This window comes from Mytilus galloprovincialis, chromosome 6 (genome assembly GCF_965363235.1).
Source record: "Mytilus galloprovincialis chromosome 6, xbMytGall1.hap1.1, whole genome shotgun sequence".
NCBI lineage: Eukaryota > Metazoa > Mollusca > Bivalvia > Mytilida > Mytilidae > Mytilus > Mytilus galloprovincialis.
Genome location: NC_134843.1, coordinates 89,664,830 through 89,680,812, shown reverse-complemented (window position 1 = coordinate 89,680,812; position 15,983 = coordinate 89,664,830). Strand labels below are relative to the sequence as shown.

The 15,983-nt window shown below is 32.1% G+C and overlaps 1 protein-coding gene across 1 annotated transcript; it reads left to right on the top strand.

Moving 5' to 3' along the window:
• Nucleotides 1-182: 182 nt before the first annotated feature.
• Nucleotides 183-15,856, top strand: LOC143080658 (diphosphomevalonate decarboxylase-like). The gene is made up of 12 exons (XM_076256627.1): nucleotides 183-302; nucleotides 2,003-2,073; nucleotides 6,084-6,151; nucleotides 6,831-6,877; nucleotides 7,447-7,584; nucleotides 8,251-8,305; nucleotides 9,053-9,197; nucleotides 9,695-9,862; nucleotides 12,644-12,766; nucleotides 13,157-13,312; nucleotides 14,821-15,015; nucleotides 15,729-15,856. The coding sequence occupies exons 1-11, from the start codon at nucleotides 251-253 to the stop codon at nucleotides 14,974-14,976; spliced, it is 1,179 nt and encodes a 392-aa protein (XP_076112742.1). The 5' UTR covers nucleotides 183-250; the 3' UTR covers nucleotides 14,977-15,015; nucleotides 15,729-15,856.
• Nucleotides 15,857-15,983: the final 127 nt, after the last annotated feature.

The window sequence follows — 15,983 nt, the reverse complement described above, 5'->3', positions numbered from 1 at the left end:
CCGAAAGTCAAGTTTTGTCTAATATTTCATAAAAGAAAATTTAAATAGAAAGACAACGACGGACATTAATTAAATAAAACAGAAACAGCTGCAAGAGGAGACCAATTCGTAAGTGGTTATCTGCAACTAGTTATCTCGAAAAACCATATGATTGAAAAAAAAAAAAAAAATATAGAATACAGGCCACGGTCAATAATATTTACTTTCGGAAGCTTTCAGTAGTTTTCCTTCATCTTACACAAGCCAGGAAATGCAGTGTGCCACCTGCACAGGACCTGTAAATATTGCTGTTATTAAATATTGTAAGGAACTACAGTGTCAATGGCAATTTTAATGTAAATGTAAGGGCCAGGTGCTACTATTCAAAAGCAGTAAAGGTCGTATAAGTAGCCATTTACCTTGAAAATTCAGATCCTTTAGGGGTATAGGTGAGGGGGGGGACAGGGGGTACCCTTCTCCCTTCTCCCTTCTCCCTTCTCCCACCCCTCTTCTCCTTTCTCCTACCCCTCTTCTCCTTATTTTTTTTTTTTAATTTACCGGAAAAAAGAGAGATATTTTATTTTTTCATATTTTATTTTTTTCTCCAACATTTTCTCCTTTCTCCCAGCCTTCCTCTCCTTTCTTCTACCCCCTTTCTCCCTGTCTCCCTTACCCCTGTCCTCCCCCTCGTATGTAGGTCTGTTGCAGCCATTTTAGCAAAATGTTTATCCCTATCCAATATACATGTACCCTCACTTTCCAATGGCTTATTAAACCATCATCATGGATTGCCTATATTACAGGGCCCACAGATGCTTGAGGACAGGAGCGCTATAGTTGAGATTCACGTTGATAGTAAACATGCATATTTATAGTAAAAATATGATATATTAGTATATATATGGTACATATAAGTGATATGTATCGAAAAATCTGAGATTTATGATAATAAGGGGGAAGTACTATATGGGGCTCATACAGGATCCTATCCTCAAGCACCTGTGAGGCTGTGACAGGGCCTACCTATTTTATTAATTGTTAATTAGTTCATGTCCTTAAACCATGTTAACCATGTAAAACATGCATGAAATATTTGCCACTGGACGTTAAGTAACCACCAATCAATCAATTTAATCATGTAAATGTAAAATACATTAATCATGTTAATAATTCAAATTGAAATAAAAACATGATTATACAGTTATACCTCTTTTTCATTGTTCTTCATGTTCTTTGTTCAATATTACAATTTCATGGTTTCACTGGTCTTTTTCTTGTTTTAATACTACATGTATCATGACTATATGTAATATGTAAACTATATTTAGTATATATATGAAATACAATAACTACATGTCTGTCTGTATTCACTATTGGTAAATGGTTTATCTGACCTTGACTCATTTCATGGATTATGAATATGTGAAGACTTAAGTTTATGTGATATTTGTAGTAAAAATGTATGACTACATGTACCAACAAAATATCAAACACAGTTATAAAAGCAGGTGATACATTTCAGTTTGTGCACACTTGTGTTTCATACATGTATGTATAACTTCATAAACACACTAGACATGTTATAATTATGTTAACAATATACAGCTTATGAAAAAATCAGGAATAGAGAATTGCTTTAAAAAAAACAGCATCTTCTTATATTTATATACATGATATATAGATTCCACAACTGCATCAAGTGTGTTGCAGTATTTTTTGAGTCTTGTCATGCGTTTTGAATATATGTAAAATTTTACTGTTGAGAGTTGAGAGGTATTGTTATACACATGATATAGTCATGATAGTGGTAAAATCTAATTCTCTAATGATTTGTAGACGATATCTAAAAAAATATCATTCCTTTTCAAAGATTTGTGGAAAATTGTGTTCTTTTCATGTGACATCATTAGACATGGTCGCCTGTTTTTAAGACATTACAATATATGCAATAGGAAATGAATTATAATTTAAAAATGACCTATAATTCAAAATGTAATGAATATTTTTTTTTTCTAAATTTCAGGGGGAAAGAGAAATGAGAAATTGATACTGCCATTGAACTCTTCAGTTAGTGTGACACTTCATCAGAATGAGGTATTGTGAACATGGTGAATATGCAGCTAATGTTTATTTATTTGGCATGGTTATAAGAGGGGTGTAAAGGGGGGTATGTGCACAGAAGAACGCAAAATAAAATAGGGGGTCTCATTGGGGGGGTTCTGATCCTGGATCCCGCTTATTGTTGTGTCAGATTCCCGTATCCTGCTTACACTAAGTACGTAAGAAATTCTCATTTTTTAGCTCACCTGGCCCGAAGGGCCAAGTGAGCTTTTCCCATCACTTTGCGTCCGGCGTCCGTCGTCGTCGTCGTCGTCCGTCGTCTGTCGTCCGTCGTCGTCCGTCGTCGTTAACTTTTACAAAAATCTTCTCCTCTGAAACTACTGGGCCAAATTGAACCAAACTTGGCCACAATCATCATTGGGGTATCTAGTTTAAAAAATGTGTGGCGTGACCCGGTCAACCAACCAAGATGGCCGCCACGGCTAAAAATAGAACATAGGGGTAAAATGCAGTTTTTGGCTTATAACTCAAAAACCAAAGCATTTAGAGGAAATCTGACATGGGGTAAATATGTTTATCAGGTCAAGATCTATCTGCCCTGAAATTTTCAGATGAATCGGTCAACCCATTGTTGGGTTCCTGCCCCTGAATTGGTCATTTTGAGGAAATTTTGCTGTTTTTGGTTATTATCTTGAATATTATTATAGATAGAGATAAACTGTAACCAGCAATAATGTTCGGCAAAGTTAGATTTACAAATAAGTCAACATGACCGAAATGGTCAGTTGACCCCTTTAGGAGTTATTGCCCTTTATAGTCAATTTTTAACCATTTTTCATAAATCTAAGTAATCTTTTACAAAAATCTTCTCCTCTGAAACTACTGGGCCAAATTAATCCAAACTTGGCCACAATCATCTTTGGGGTATCTAGTTTAAAAAATGTGTGGCGTGACCCGGTCAACCAACCAAGATGGCCGCCCTGCTAAAAATAGAACATAGGGGTAAAATGCAGTTTTTGGCTTATAACTCAAAAACCAAAGCATTTAGAGGAAATCTGATGTGGGGTAAAAATGTTTATCAGGTCAAGATCTATCTGCCCTGAAATTTTCAGATGAATCGGTCAACCTGTTGTTGGGTTGCTGCCCCTGAATTGGTAATTTTGAGGAAATTTTGCCGTTTTTGGTTATTATCTTGAATATTATTATAGATAGAGATAAACTGTAAACAGCAATAATGTTCAGCAAAGTTAGATTTACAAATAAGTCAACATGACCGAAATGGTCAGTTGACCCCTTTAGGAGTTATTGCCCTTTATAGTCAATTTTTAACCATTTTTCGTAAATCTTAGTTATCATTTACAAAAATCTTCTCCTCTGAAACTACTGGGCCAAATTAATTCAAACTTAACCACAATTATCTTTGAGGTACCTTGTTTGAAAAATGTGTCCGATGACCTGGCCATCCAACCAAGATGGCCACCACGGCTAAAAATAGAACAGGGGTAAAATGTGGTTTTTTGCTTATAACTCTGAAACCAAATCATTTAGAGGAAATCTGACAAGGAATTAAATTGTTAATCAAGTCAATATATATCTGCCCTGAAATATTCAAATGAATTGGACAACCGGTTGTTGGGTTGCTGCCCTCCAATTGGTAATTTTTAAAGAAATTTTGCTGTTTTTGGTTATTATCTTGAATACTATTATAGATAGCGATAAACTGTAAACAGCGATAATGTTCATCAAAGTAAGATCTACAAATAAGTCCACATGACCTAAATGGTCAATTGACCCCTTAAGGAGTTATTGCCCTTTATAGTCAATTTTTAACAATTTTCATTAATTTGGTAAATTTATGTAAATTTTTACCAAATATTTTTCTCTGTTACTAATGGGCAAAGTTCATTATAGATATAATTGTAAGAAGCAAGAATGTTCAGTAAAGTAAGAACTTCAAACACATCACCATCACCAAAATACAATTTTGTCATGAATCCATTTTTGACTCCTTTGTTTAATATGCACATAGACCAAGGTGAGCGACACAGGCTCTTTAGAGCCTCTAGTTTGTAATTTCCAGTGTCCCGCCAGACTTCATTTCCCGTTTTCACGGCACAATAATTTGACTTTCACGTGTCACTCTTACAAAAAAAATCAGCAATCCCACGTCACACTTAGACCCCAATGAGACCAACAAAATAGCCATTTCACGATGAACGAACAATTGAAAAATGGTTGCAGGTTGATCTTTTTACTGATTTCATGAAACACATTGAACAACGAACCTTTTTCAGAGCTGCACGTGAAATAAAAATGGCAAAAAAGTTGCATGAAAATAACCCTTTAAACCCTCTTATAAGCTTCTGTCCAAATAGACCTGTCTCCTTAACTTATTGGTTGAATATATAAACCTAATAAATGAACAAATCTAGCATCTTCCACATCAACAGCTTTCGCTCAGTTAGTTGTTTTTTTTCATATCAAACCTGCATGACCGTTAATCAGAATATTTTTCATGAAAATATGGGTCATTTTCTCACATGAATGCAGGCTGTGTTCCTCTTGACAATTTTTTTTATGTCAAATTATTTTTCAATAATGATTTGGTGGGTTGCCTATATTCATTGATATCATGGGTAATATAGAAAAACAACTTCTTTAATATTAAACAAAGTTTTTTTTTATAGGATTTGTATACAGACTGCAGGCAAAACCATGATATCCATATGATATCCGTGAAAATGCTATTTATTTTTAATCCCCAAAAATATTGGTATCGGAAAATGAACCAGAATCATAGTCTTATTACTATGTTGTATCATGATTATAATGCTATTTCCATTTCATAGAAAGTCTTTTCCTGTTTCTATGCACAGTCAGGGGTGCTACTTAAACAAGTGATTTCATGATCACCTATTTCAGTGAAATTGTATATTCAGTTATCACCTATTTAAGTGATTTTGGTGTTTTCTTTGATCTTCAAATGCTAATTTCATTGATTTTCCATATTTTCACAAACTTTTCTATAATTTTCCTACATAAATCAATTATCCCTTTATCTTTGGATATCAATTTCACCAGTGCGCTTGGGCAGTAAGTTAGTGCGCTAAAGGTTTTAAAAGTACCCTTGGGAATTGTTCTGTAATCAAATATTCATTAACTACTCTTACTATCAGACAAAGGTCAACAATATAAGGTGACCTGACTTGTTTTCTTTAGAATTAGAATGATTTATTTTAAGGTTATGTCCTGATCTACAAATTATTCCAGTTTTTGCATATTCAAATAAACTGTAAAAACTGGCAGGCTTATCAAGCAAATGACAATTTCTGCATGTACATAGTTGTTTTTTCAATGGAATTTTGGTCTTTTTATTAATAAAAAAATCAAGCTTGTGGGAAAAATATCCAAAAAATGTTATAAACACTTATTGAAGTGATTAAATTTTAACTTCTCAAATTACCTGTTTCAGTGATTTTGAAAAGTTTGTGCGAAAATTTTAAATATTTCACAGCAAAAATCACTCAAAGAAGTGATTTTGAAATCACTTGTTTAAGTACCACCCCTGACTGATGCACATGATGCATGAATATGAAAATCTAACATTTTAAAAATTAAAAAAATGAATGTCAATGCTTGAAATAAAAAAAAAATGTGCATGTAATACTTATAGCACAACACTATCAACTGTTGGTAATTTACATCTGTTGAAAATACTCATATGGTCTTTGGCAGGAAATAAATTATAAAATTTGTGAAAGATTTTTTGAAAATAGTATTTTCATGAATAGTAAAAAAAATACTGTGAATTCATTTATATTCGTTGTATACTAATTTTTATGGTTTTGTGGGTACAGGAGAACCATGAATTTAAATATTCAACGAATTACAAATTTTCTAAAGTAATGTGTGCAGACTTTGCCAAAACCACGAAATTAAATATCCACAAATATGCAAATTTTCCTCAAACCACGAAAATTGGTACCCACGAAAATAAATGAATCCACAGTAATCAACATGTATATTTTACACTTTATTTTCAGCTGAGGACTAAAACTACAATAGCTGCCTGTCCAAACTTTACAAACGATCAGATCTGGCTGAATGGTGTGTAAGTCTTTATAGAAGTTATTTTATAAAGCTTAATTTATTTATTTATCTTCAGAAATTTATACCAGCATTGCAGAACCTTAGTTAAGTAGTATTAAAAGTAGGCAAAGCTCTGGTAAACTTCAGAAAGACCTCACCCAATAATCTTCTTATCTTCATATCAAAAGTTATATGATCGAAAACATCATGTTAAACAGTCTACATATAGCTTGTTTTTATGTTATATTTTAACAATGCTTGTCTACCATGTCTACTTCTGGAAACACACACTTTACCATGTTAACTGATATTGTATTTCTGATATATATATCAGATAAAAAAAATGTGTTCACATCATTATTATTATTCTGTTGGAGATATTTTTGACACCTCACAAAGATTATTAAGTCAAAACCTTTCATACATGGTTAGATTATTGAACATCATGTGTAGTTGACCATACTTTTAAAGTGTCATTTGGATATGACATTTTTAGCATGTAATACCCCTAAAAGGTCTGAGTATGCTGTAATACATGTAATAAGCATATGATAGGCAAAGTCCAATTAATCCAGCAGAATATGTCGTACACAAATGACAGTTAAGTATGATCAGCTTCACATGATTACAGCAGTGCAGACATTTTCCTACTGTGTAGCAATCTTGTATTCAATTTTAAGAATATATATTTTTTATTCTAGAGAAGAGGACATAAACAACAGCAGATTACAAGCAGTCATCAGTGCAGGTAAGACTTTGTATTTTTTTTTTTTAATGTTTGGCAGAAAAAAGTATGTTTTTATTTGTGATTCCTATTATCATTTTAAGCTCTGACCCAAGCATTTTCTCCTTAACATTTGCTTTATTAGCTGCTATTGCTATGTTTTTTTGCCCTAATGACTGTAAAACAATTGTTAACTTCAACATGTTCATAAGAGTTCTGGGGAATTTAAGATGTTCATTCAGTATATAATTCTTAATTATTTATGGATAACACTACAGGGAGATAACTCTGTTTTAATCACATTATATTGTTAAAGAAATATATAGCTTTTCAATGATCACAATTAGTGTTTGTAAAACTGCTGTATATCCAATGAGATTTTTTCCATAAAGTATGTGGTTTAGTTTTTTTTGAAATTTTTATATTTTTGTTATACATGTTATAGGGGCAAAGTTAATATTTTGTCAATTTTTCTGAAAATTAAACAAGCCAAATTACATTTAGTCAAGGTGTTTGGTACCACCTTAATTTTAAAATTGGGTAAGTCTTGATAATTTCCATGCTCAGCAATTTATTGAGTTATGTGCTTACAGTAAAAAGAAGAGCTAGAAAAAGAAAAAGTGATGGAGAGACAAATCCGAGATTGAACTGGAAACTGCACATTGTGTCAGAGAATAATTTCCCTACGGCTGCAGGCTTGGCTTCTTCTGCTGCAGGTTACGGGTGCTTAGGTTAGTAGATCTTTATAAATATGCCTCAAAATTGGGGAAAATCTATTTTGAATGAATTTTTGATAAATTGGCCTGTGACTAGAATTTATGTTTTTATGTAGTTTATGTTGATAAAAACTTTGGTCCAGTGTTTCCAAACTGTTTGTGAACAAGATGGATAATTTTATTCCCTAATTCAAATCAATTTTTAGTTTAGCACCCAATTTGAGAAAAAAATTTCAATGTTGGTCACAAAAATAAGTCATATTAGAATAATGTCTAAACTTTAAAGATTTAAGAATTTCACAGGGTGCTTTTATAATCCATGCTTTTGGCAAACAAGCAAAACTATATATCTGTCAAATTGTCACACTTCATCTGAATAACTGATAGTTATTTTATTGCCTTACAATATTCTCCCTTTGAAAGCATTCTACTACTTGCAAAAGTATTAAAAGCTACAACTTCAATATGTAGTTGTATTTATGGAAACCACTTGTTTTGTAGCGGACTGAAACCTGAAAATTATTTTTTTTTCACATGTAAAATCAGTTGTTTTGGGAACTCACATCAATATAGGTAAAAAAAAAAAAATCAACGTGATTACACCTCCACTTAAGAATTACCTATAATATAGTAAATGGTTCAATGTATTATGACTATATTGTGTGTTTGTTTTCATTTCAGTTTATACATTAGCAAAATTACTCAATGTAAAAGGAGAATTATCAGACATTGCAAGGTAAATTATTTAAATAAGTCCATTGATTTTACATGTAATTCTATCACAAATCAAATAAATTTTGTTGTTTGTTTAAGATATCCAGTGATTAGAGCAAAAACATTATGTTCCAGTCTTGTTCATTTGATATAGAAGTTTAAATTTACATGCCCCACCTAGGGACATTACGTTTTTCTGTCAGTGTGTTTGTTCATTCATTCATCCTTTACCAAAAACAGTAGATTTTAATGAAGTTGAAGTTCAGTCATCTTGAAATAGAATAAAACATGTTCCCTATGATATGATCTTTCTAATTTTAAATAAGAGTTTTGAACCCATGGTCTACTGAACATAGAAACATAATATAGATAATTTATAACAAATATGACAGATATGAGCAAGTAACAACCATTAATTTATTAGTCGCTGACAAGAAAGACACAAGGTATAGATCTGAGGGCACTCACTGTTACTGAAAGTCAATACCAACTAGTAAAATAATCAAGTATCTTTGAGGATGTCTAAAGTATCAATCCGTACACGTCTTACATCCAAATGTATTTTGTGTAAAGATTAGATTAAAAAATGCAGGTTTCAACAGATTAAGGCCATATCAAGGTCCATACAAGTTCTCCAAACAAACCATAAAAAACACTTTATAAATTTAACTGTTACCCACAAATCTTTGAAAGTCAGTTCCCCACAAATAAGACTTAATCTATAGTTGATATTTTCAGATTAAATTGATTTGCTTATCATTTGTTGCAGACAAGGTTCAGGCAGTGCCTGTAGAAGTATATATGGAGGATTTGTAACCTGGGATAAAGGAACAAATGAGGATGGTTCTGATTCTAAAGCCAGACAGATAGCACCACATACTCACTGGCCAGAACTTTCTGTGCTTATTTTAGTGGTAAGAATCGATAGTTTCTGATGTTTATAAACAAAAATATAAGTAAATTTACTGAACTTCTGTAAACAAAAAAAAATAAAGGAGATAACAGATATCCACAAAATAAATGTAAAAATACTAATATATATTTTCGAACAAAGAAGACTACACATTTTATTCAAGTCAGTCCCCTGGTTAATTTGATGATTGTCACACAGGAGTGAACCTATATTGAATAGTTGTACTATAAAAGGCAGTTGTTAACAACATGTTAGTGCAATAAAGAATTTTTCATCAGATGTGCAAAAAAACAAAAAACAATATTTACAGATTATATACTATAAATGTCACTATTTCTAATTTTCTATATTTTTAGAATGAGTGTGAGTATGTTTAAGTCTATTGATTGTTGAAAACCATTGTTCATATATTGTAAATCACTGAGATAAGTTTGCATAATATAAAGCAAAAGTTTTAAGGAGTTGTCTTGATTATCTCCCATGAATTTTTATTTTCAGGTAAGTGACCAGACAAAACATACCAGTAGTACAGCAGGGATGCAGACAACAGTGGAAACCAGTGAGCTACTCAAACAGAGGCTGTCTGGTCTTCAAACCAAGGAAGATCAAATGACAGATGCTATAATGAACAAAGATTTTAAAACATTTGCTGAGATAACAATGAAGGTAAAATAATTGTCTTCAATTTTAGATAAATAAAAAAAAATTGCTGTGAGGTATAATTTTTTGTTTTAACTAATACTTACATGCACAGATGCTTTCTATCAAGTTCTGTTTCTATATTATGGAGCAAAAATAAATATGAGGCAACCATGAGTGTGTTTGTCAGTGTCTCTACAGCCTTCTGGATTGTAGACCCCTAAATACTTTTCAAATGTTAGTTTGATTGATTAGCACTAATATGAGTCTAAAATGAGATCTATTAGCACTAATATGAGCTCGAAAATGAGTGCTGCTAAAAATGAGATCTATTAGCACTAATATGAGCCTGAAAATGAGTGCTGCTGAAAATGAGATCTATTAGCACTAATATGAGCCTGAAAATGAGTGCTGCTTAAAATGAGATCTATTAGCACTAATATGAGCCTGAAAATAAGTGTTGCTAAAAATGAGATCTATTAGCACTAATTTGAGCCTAAAATGAGTGCTGCTGAAAATGAGATCTATTAGCCCTAATTTGAGCCTGAAAATGAGTGCTGCTGAAAATGAGATCTATTAGCACTAATATGAGCTTGAAAATGAGTGCTGCTAAAAATGAGATCTATTAGCACTAATATGAACCTGAAAATGAGTGCTGCTAAAAATGAGATCTATTAGCACTAATATGAGCCTGAAAATAAGTGCTGCTAAAATGAGATCTATTAGCACTAATTTGAGCCTGAAAATGAGTGCTGCTGAAAATGAGATAGATTAGCACTAATATGAGCCTGAAAATGAGTGCTGCTGAAAATGAGATCTATTAGCACTAATATGAGCCTGAAAATAAGTGCTGCTTAAAATGAGATCTATTAGCACTAATTTGAGCCTGAAAATGAGTGCTGCTGAAAATGAGATCTATTAGCACTAATATGAGCCTGAAAATGAGTGCTGCTTAAAATGAGATCTATTAGCACTAATTTGAGCCTGAAAATGAGTGCTGCTAAAAATGAGATCTATTAGCACTAATATGAGCCTGAAAATGAGTGCTGCTAAAAATGAGATAGATTAGCACTAATATGAGCTTGAAAATGAGTGCTGCTGAAAATGAGATCTATTAGCACTAATATGAGCCTAAAAATAAGTGCTGCTAAAAATGAGATAGATTAGCACTAATATGAGCCTGAAAATAAGTGCTGCTAAAATGAGATCTATTAGCACTAATATGAGCCTGAAAATGAGTGCTGCTGAAAATGAGATCTATTAGCACTAATTTGAGCCTGAAAATGAGTGCTGCTAAAAATGAGATCTATTAGCACTAATATGAGCCTGAAAATGAGTGCTGCTAAAAATGAGATAGATTAGCACTAATATGAGCTTGAAAATGAGTGCTGCTGAAAATGAGATCTATTAGCACTAATATGAGCCTAAAAATAAGTGCTGCTAAAAATGAGATAGATTAGCACTAATATGAGCCTGAAAATAAGTGCTGCTAAAATGAGATCTATTAGCACTAATATGAGCCTGAAAATGAGTGCTGCTGAAAATGAGATCTATTAGCACTAATATGAGCCTGAAAATAAGTGCTGCTAAAATGAGATGTATTAGCACTAATATGAGCCTGAAAATGAGTTCTGCTAAAAATGAGATAGATTAGCACTAATATGAGCCTGAAAATAAGTGCTGCTAAAATGAGATCTATTAGCACTAATTTGAGCCTGAAAATGAGTGCTGCTGAAAATGAGATAGATTAGCACTAATATGAGCCTGAAAATGAGTGCTGCTAAAAATGAGATCTATTAGCACTAATTTGAGCCTGAAAATGAGTGCTGCTAAAAAGTAAAATAGAATAGCACTAATATGAGCTTGAAAATGAGTGCTGCTAAAAATGAGATAGATTAGCACTAATATGAGCCTGAAAATGAGTGCTGCTAAAAATCATATCTATTAGCACTAATATGAGCCTGAAAATTAGTGTTGCTAAAATGAGATCTATTAGCACTAATTTGAACCTGAAAATGAGTGCTGCTGAAAATGAGATCTATTAGCACTAATTTGAGCTTGAAAATGAGTGCTGCTAAAAATGAGATGGATTAGCACTAATATGAGCCTGAAAATGAGTGCTGCTAAAAATGAGATAGATAAGCACTAATATGAGCCTGAAAATGAGTTCTGCTAAAAATGAGATCTATTAGCACTAATATGAGCCTGAAAATGAGTGCTGCTAAAAATGAGATAGATTAGCACTAATATCAGCCTGAAAATGAGTGCTGCTGAAAATGAGATGTATTAGTACTAATTTGAGCCTGAAAATGAGTGCTGCTTAAAATGAGATAGATAAGCACTAATATGAGCCTGAAAATGAGTGCTGCTAAAAATGAGATAGATTAGCACTAATATGAGCCTGAAAATGAGTGCTGCTAAAAATGAGATCTATTAGCACTAATATCAGCCTGAAAATGAGTGCTGGTGAAAATGAGATCTATTAGTACTAATTTGAGCCTGAACAAAGTGCTGCTAAAAATGAGATCTATTAGCACTAATATGAACCTGAAAATGAGTGTTGCTAAACATGTTTAGTATTTAGTAACTTATCATTACAATCTACTGTAAACCTAGGCATCCAATTGCTTTTTGAAATTACATTGTTCTTTAAGGAAAGTGATAGTTATTTGCATATCTTCCAATTTCCCAGATTCTGCTACTTTGTGACTGTGATTAGGGGTCTGGGGGAGGGGAGAAAACAATGCCATATTATGTTACTATGTACATATTCTCTAAATCAATCTTTATCGTGTTTTGTGTTTTCAGGAGAGTAACCAGCTCCATGCAGTGTGTTTAGATACATATCCTCCCATTTCGTACATGACAGACACATCACACAAGATCATTAGATTAGTTCATCAGTATAATAATATCCATGAGGATGTAAAGGTTGGTTTTACAATTATAGTATTTTGGATTAAGGGAGATAATTATAAATAAACAAAATATTTTCACTTTGATATCTTTAAAAGATTAATTTTATTTATCTAAATAATGTTGCATGTAGGATTTGAGTGGAAATCAACAGTTTGGTGAAAAGTCTTCATTTGGCCTGTATGTGTACACTCACCACTTATCCTCAATTTAAACCATTTATCATAATAAACAATTATTTTTCAGATTGGATCTCATTTTAATATATAAATGTCTAAAAGACCAATAAACCAGATCATCATATGATTGTGATGTATGTTAGCTTGTTATGTGTTAGTTATGTATGAAGATATAGTAGTATACATGATAACACAGAGTTTATTTATTGTAGCCATATTTTTTTAGGTATCATACACATTTGATGCTGGTCCTAATGCCTGCTTGTTCATGTTAGATTCAGAAGTACCCAGATTTTATTCACTGGTGAAACACTTTTTCCTGCCTGAGAATGGACACACCACAATACAGGGTTTACCTATAACAGAACACACTTTACACACAGTAAGAACTGTAAATTAAGAAATTATTGTGTGCATTTATGATTGCGATTTTTGAGAAATAAACAATTATACTATATTAATTAATGGGATTTCAGGAAAATCTGAATAGAGTGGGGTGCTCATTTTCGCCATATCTTTCCATGTTTTCCACAGTTTATGTTCAGGTCTATATGTTTTTGAAGTATACTGATATTTCTATATGAAGATAACTTCAAATGCAAAATATTCTTAAGCTTGAAAACGTGTTTGTTTGAAAATAATCATCTGAAAAGTTAGATTAAAGGGTGTTTGAAACTGCCTGATGTTTTGTCAATGGGGGACACATATTCGCCGTTTTTTACATCTATTTAAACCCAAATAACTGCAGCTTTAAACAATATTTTTCAAATCAATTTCATCATAGATGGCAATAGCAGACATTTTAAAGGTGTACAGAATTGAAATTTAGGGCAATCAGTCAAAGATTTACTAAGAAATACTTCTTTGAAATCGTGTTATTCATTTAGGAAATGGGCCGAAAATCGTTATCCGTTTTTCGGTCTTTTGCGGTAAGTGCCGCAATTTTGTCGTAGTTTAAAATAAAATCATATTTGTTATAAAAATCTTAGTTACCGGCATATTTCTTCCATTTCAGCCATCTTTTGAAGTATTTACTACTCAAAATTATAAAACGGCGAAATTGTGTCCCCGGCGAATATGCGCACCCCACTCTACAAATATATGTATAAGATATAAGAATCTGAGTTTTGATATTTTGATACTCACCCAGTCACATTATTCGCATCAATAAAAACCTCCCAATAATTTCTGAATTTATAGTAGATTTTTGATCAGTCATTATCTGCTCAGAAATTGATAACTGTATTTTCAATGAAATGCCATTTGAACTAGTGTTCTGATATTATCCAAACTTACCTAAATATTTTGTAAGGAGTGCAACTTTTTATATAGAAGTAGTTGATGTAAATACAAAAAAGGAGGAAAAGATTTTAAGGGACAGCCAAAAAGCATAAGTCAAAGAAAAACGGGCGATACATTGCGCAAAAATAGTAAATGACAAACAATTGTCTCCAAATAACTATACAGAAAATTAATTATTGAGCATAAAAAACACACCAAATACAAGGGGACAATTGATTGCTCTACAGTGTTTGCTACACTAGTGACATTTGTTAAAATATGTTGATGGAGAAGACTCATCATACAATAGTAAATTATTGATTTTTTCTTAGTTTAGCCCTGTGTCAGATCCTTATTACTAAATCATTGATATATATGACTTTTTTTGTCTTTTTATTGAAATAATTTATAGTACATACAGGTTCTTCATTTCAAATCATATGATAATATTCAAAGTTTTGACTGAAGTATATAATAATACAACGTACTGTACACATAATTTTAAGAATTGTTTCTTTTTCCTAATTTTTTCATAAAAGTAACATATGGTGCATTATATCTGTTGGTAATTTATAACAAAAGATTGTAATTTTAAATTTTATTTTACAGGAGGAAATCCAGAAGTTAAAATTGAGTAAACAGAATGGGTCTGTAAAATATGTAATCCACACCAAACCTGGTCCTGGGCCACAGGTGTTAGAGGACCCATCAGAGAGTCTGGTAGACGACCTCGGCTGGCCCAAACTGAAATCTGATAAAACTTGAAATTTCTTGTAGGGCTAGTCACTACAGCTGTCAGTTACTGTGAAAGTACTTTAATTCGTGGGTATCAATTTTCGTGGTTTGAGTAATATTAACATGTTCGTGGAGTTTTGAATTCGTGGATTTTAGTTTTCTAATATAAAAAAATAATTGAAAAATTAAAGCCTTTAGAAACGAAGGTTACAAATAGTCTTGATTGAAGGAAATTGCAAAGTAAACATTGACCGTGTAAATCGTAGTGATAACACTAATTAACCTATGATAAAGTGATCAACAGATTAAAGACCATCAAAGGTGTTGATTAGGCCATAAACATGTCACCTAAAGAAAACAATAACATAAATAAATGGTTTAAACGTATCTTGAATTGTCAAATAATTCTTATCAAAATCAAGCCCAGCATGAAATTATTATTTCCCATATGTAGGAGAACTATGAGGATATAAAATGAACACTTTATCATACTAGCAAAACAATACCGGAAATCTGACTTTTGTCGATCAACAATATTTTTTATGAGAATAAAAAGATCAAAAGTTGTACAGTTTAGGTTATTAAAGATTAAATGGGTATAATCCTGCATTATTCAATATATTCTGTAGATCATATCAGCGGTCAAACCTACCGATGGGGATCTTTCCATGTCTTGATTTGGACAATGGTTGTTTTATTTCGTTGGACACTTAAATTCGTGGATAAAATCATCCACGAAAACCACGAAAATTGGTACCCCACGAATAAAAGTACTTTCACAGTATGTTATTGGAATATGATGTTGCAGAATGAAAGATGAATGGTGCTGTCAACAAGAAAGAGAAAATAATGGCTGTTATCTTAATTGTTGTCAAAAGAATGAGGAGATAATAAAAGAGTAATAAGTTTGTGTGGTGTTATTTATGTTATTTCATACATTTCAAATAACCACTTTGACAAAACAGAGCAAATGAGATGAATTGAATTGATAATGCAATGCATCTAGGATGAAATAAATAATCTATACTGGATATGCG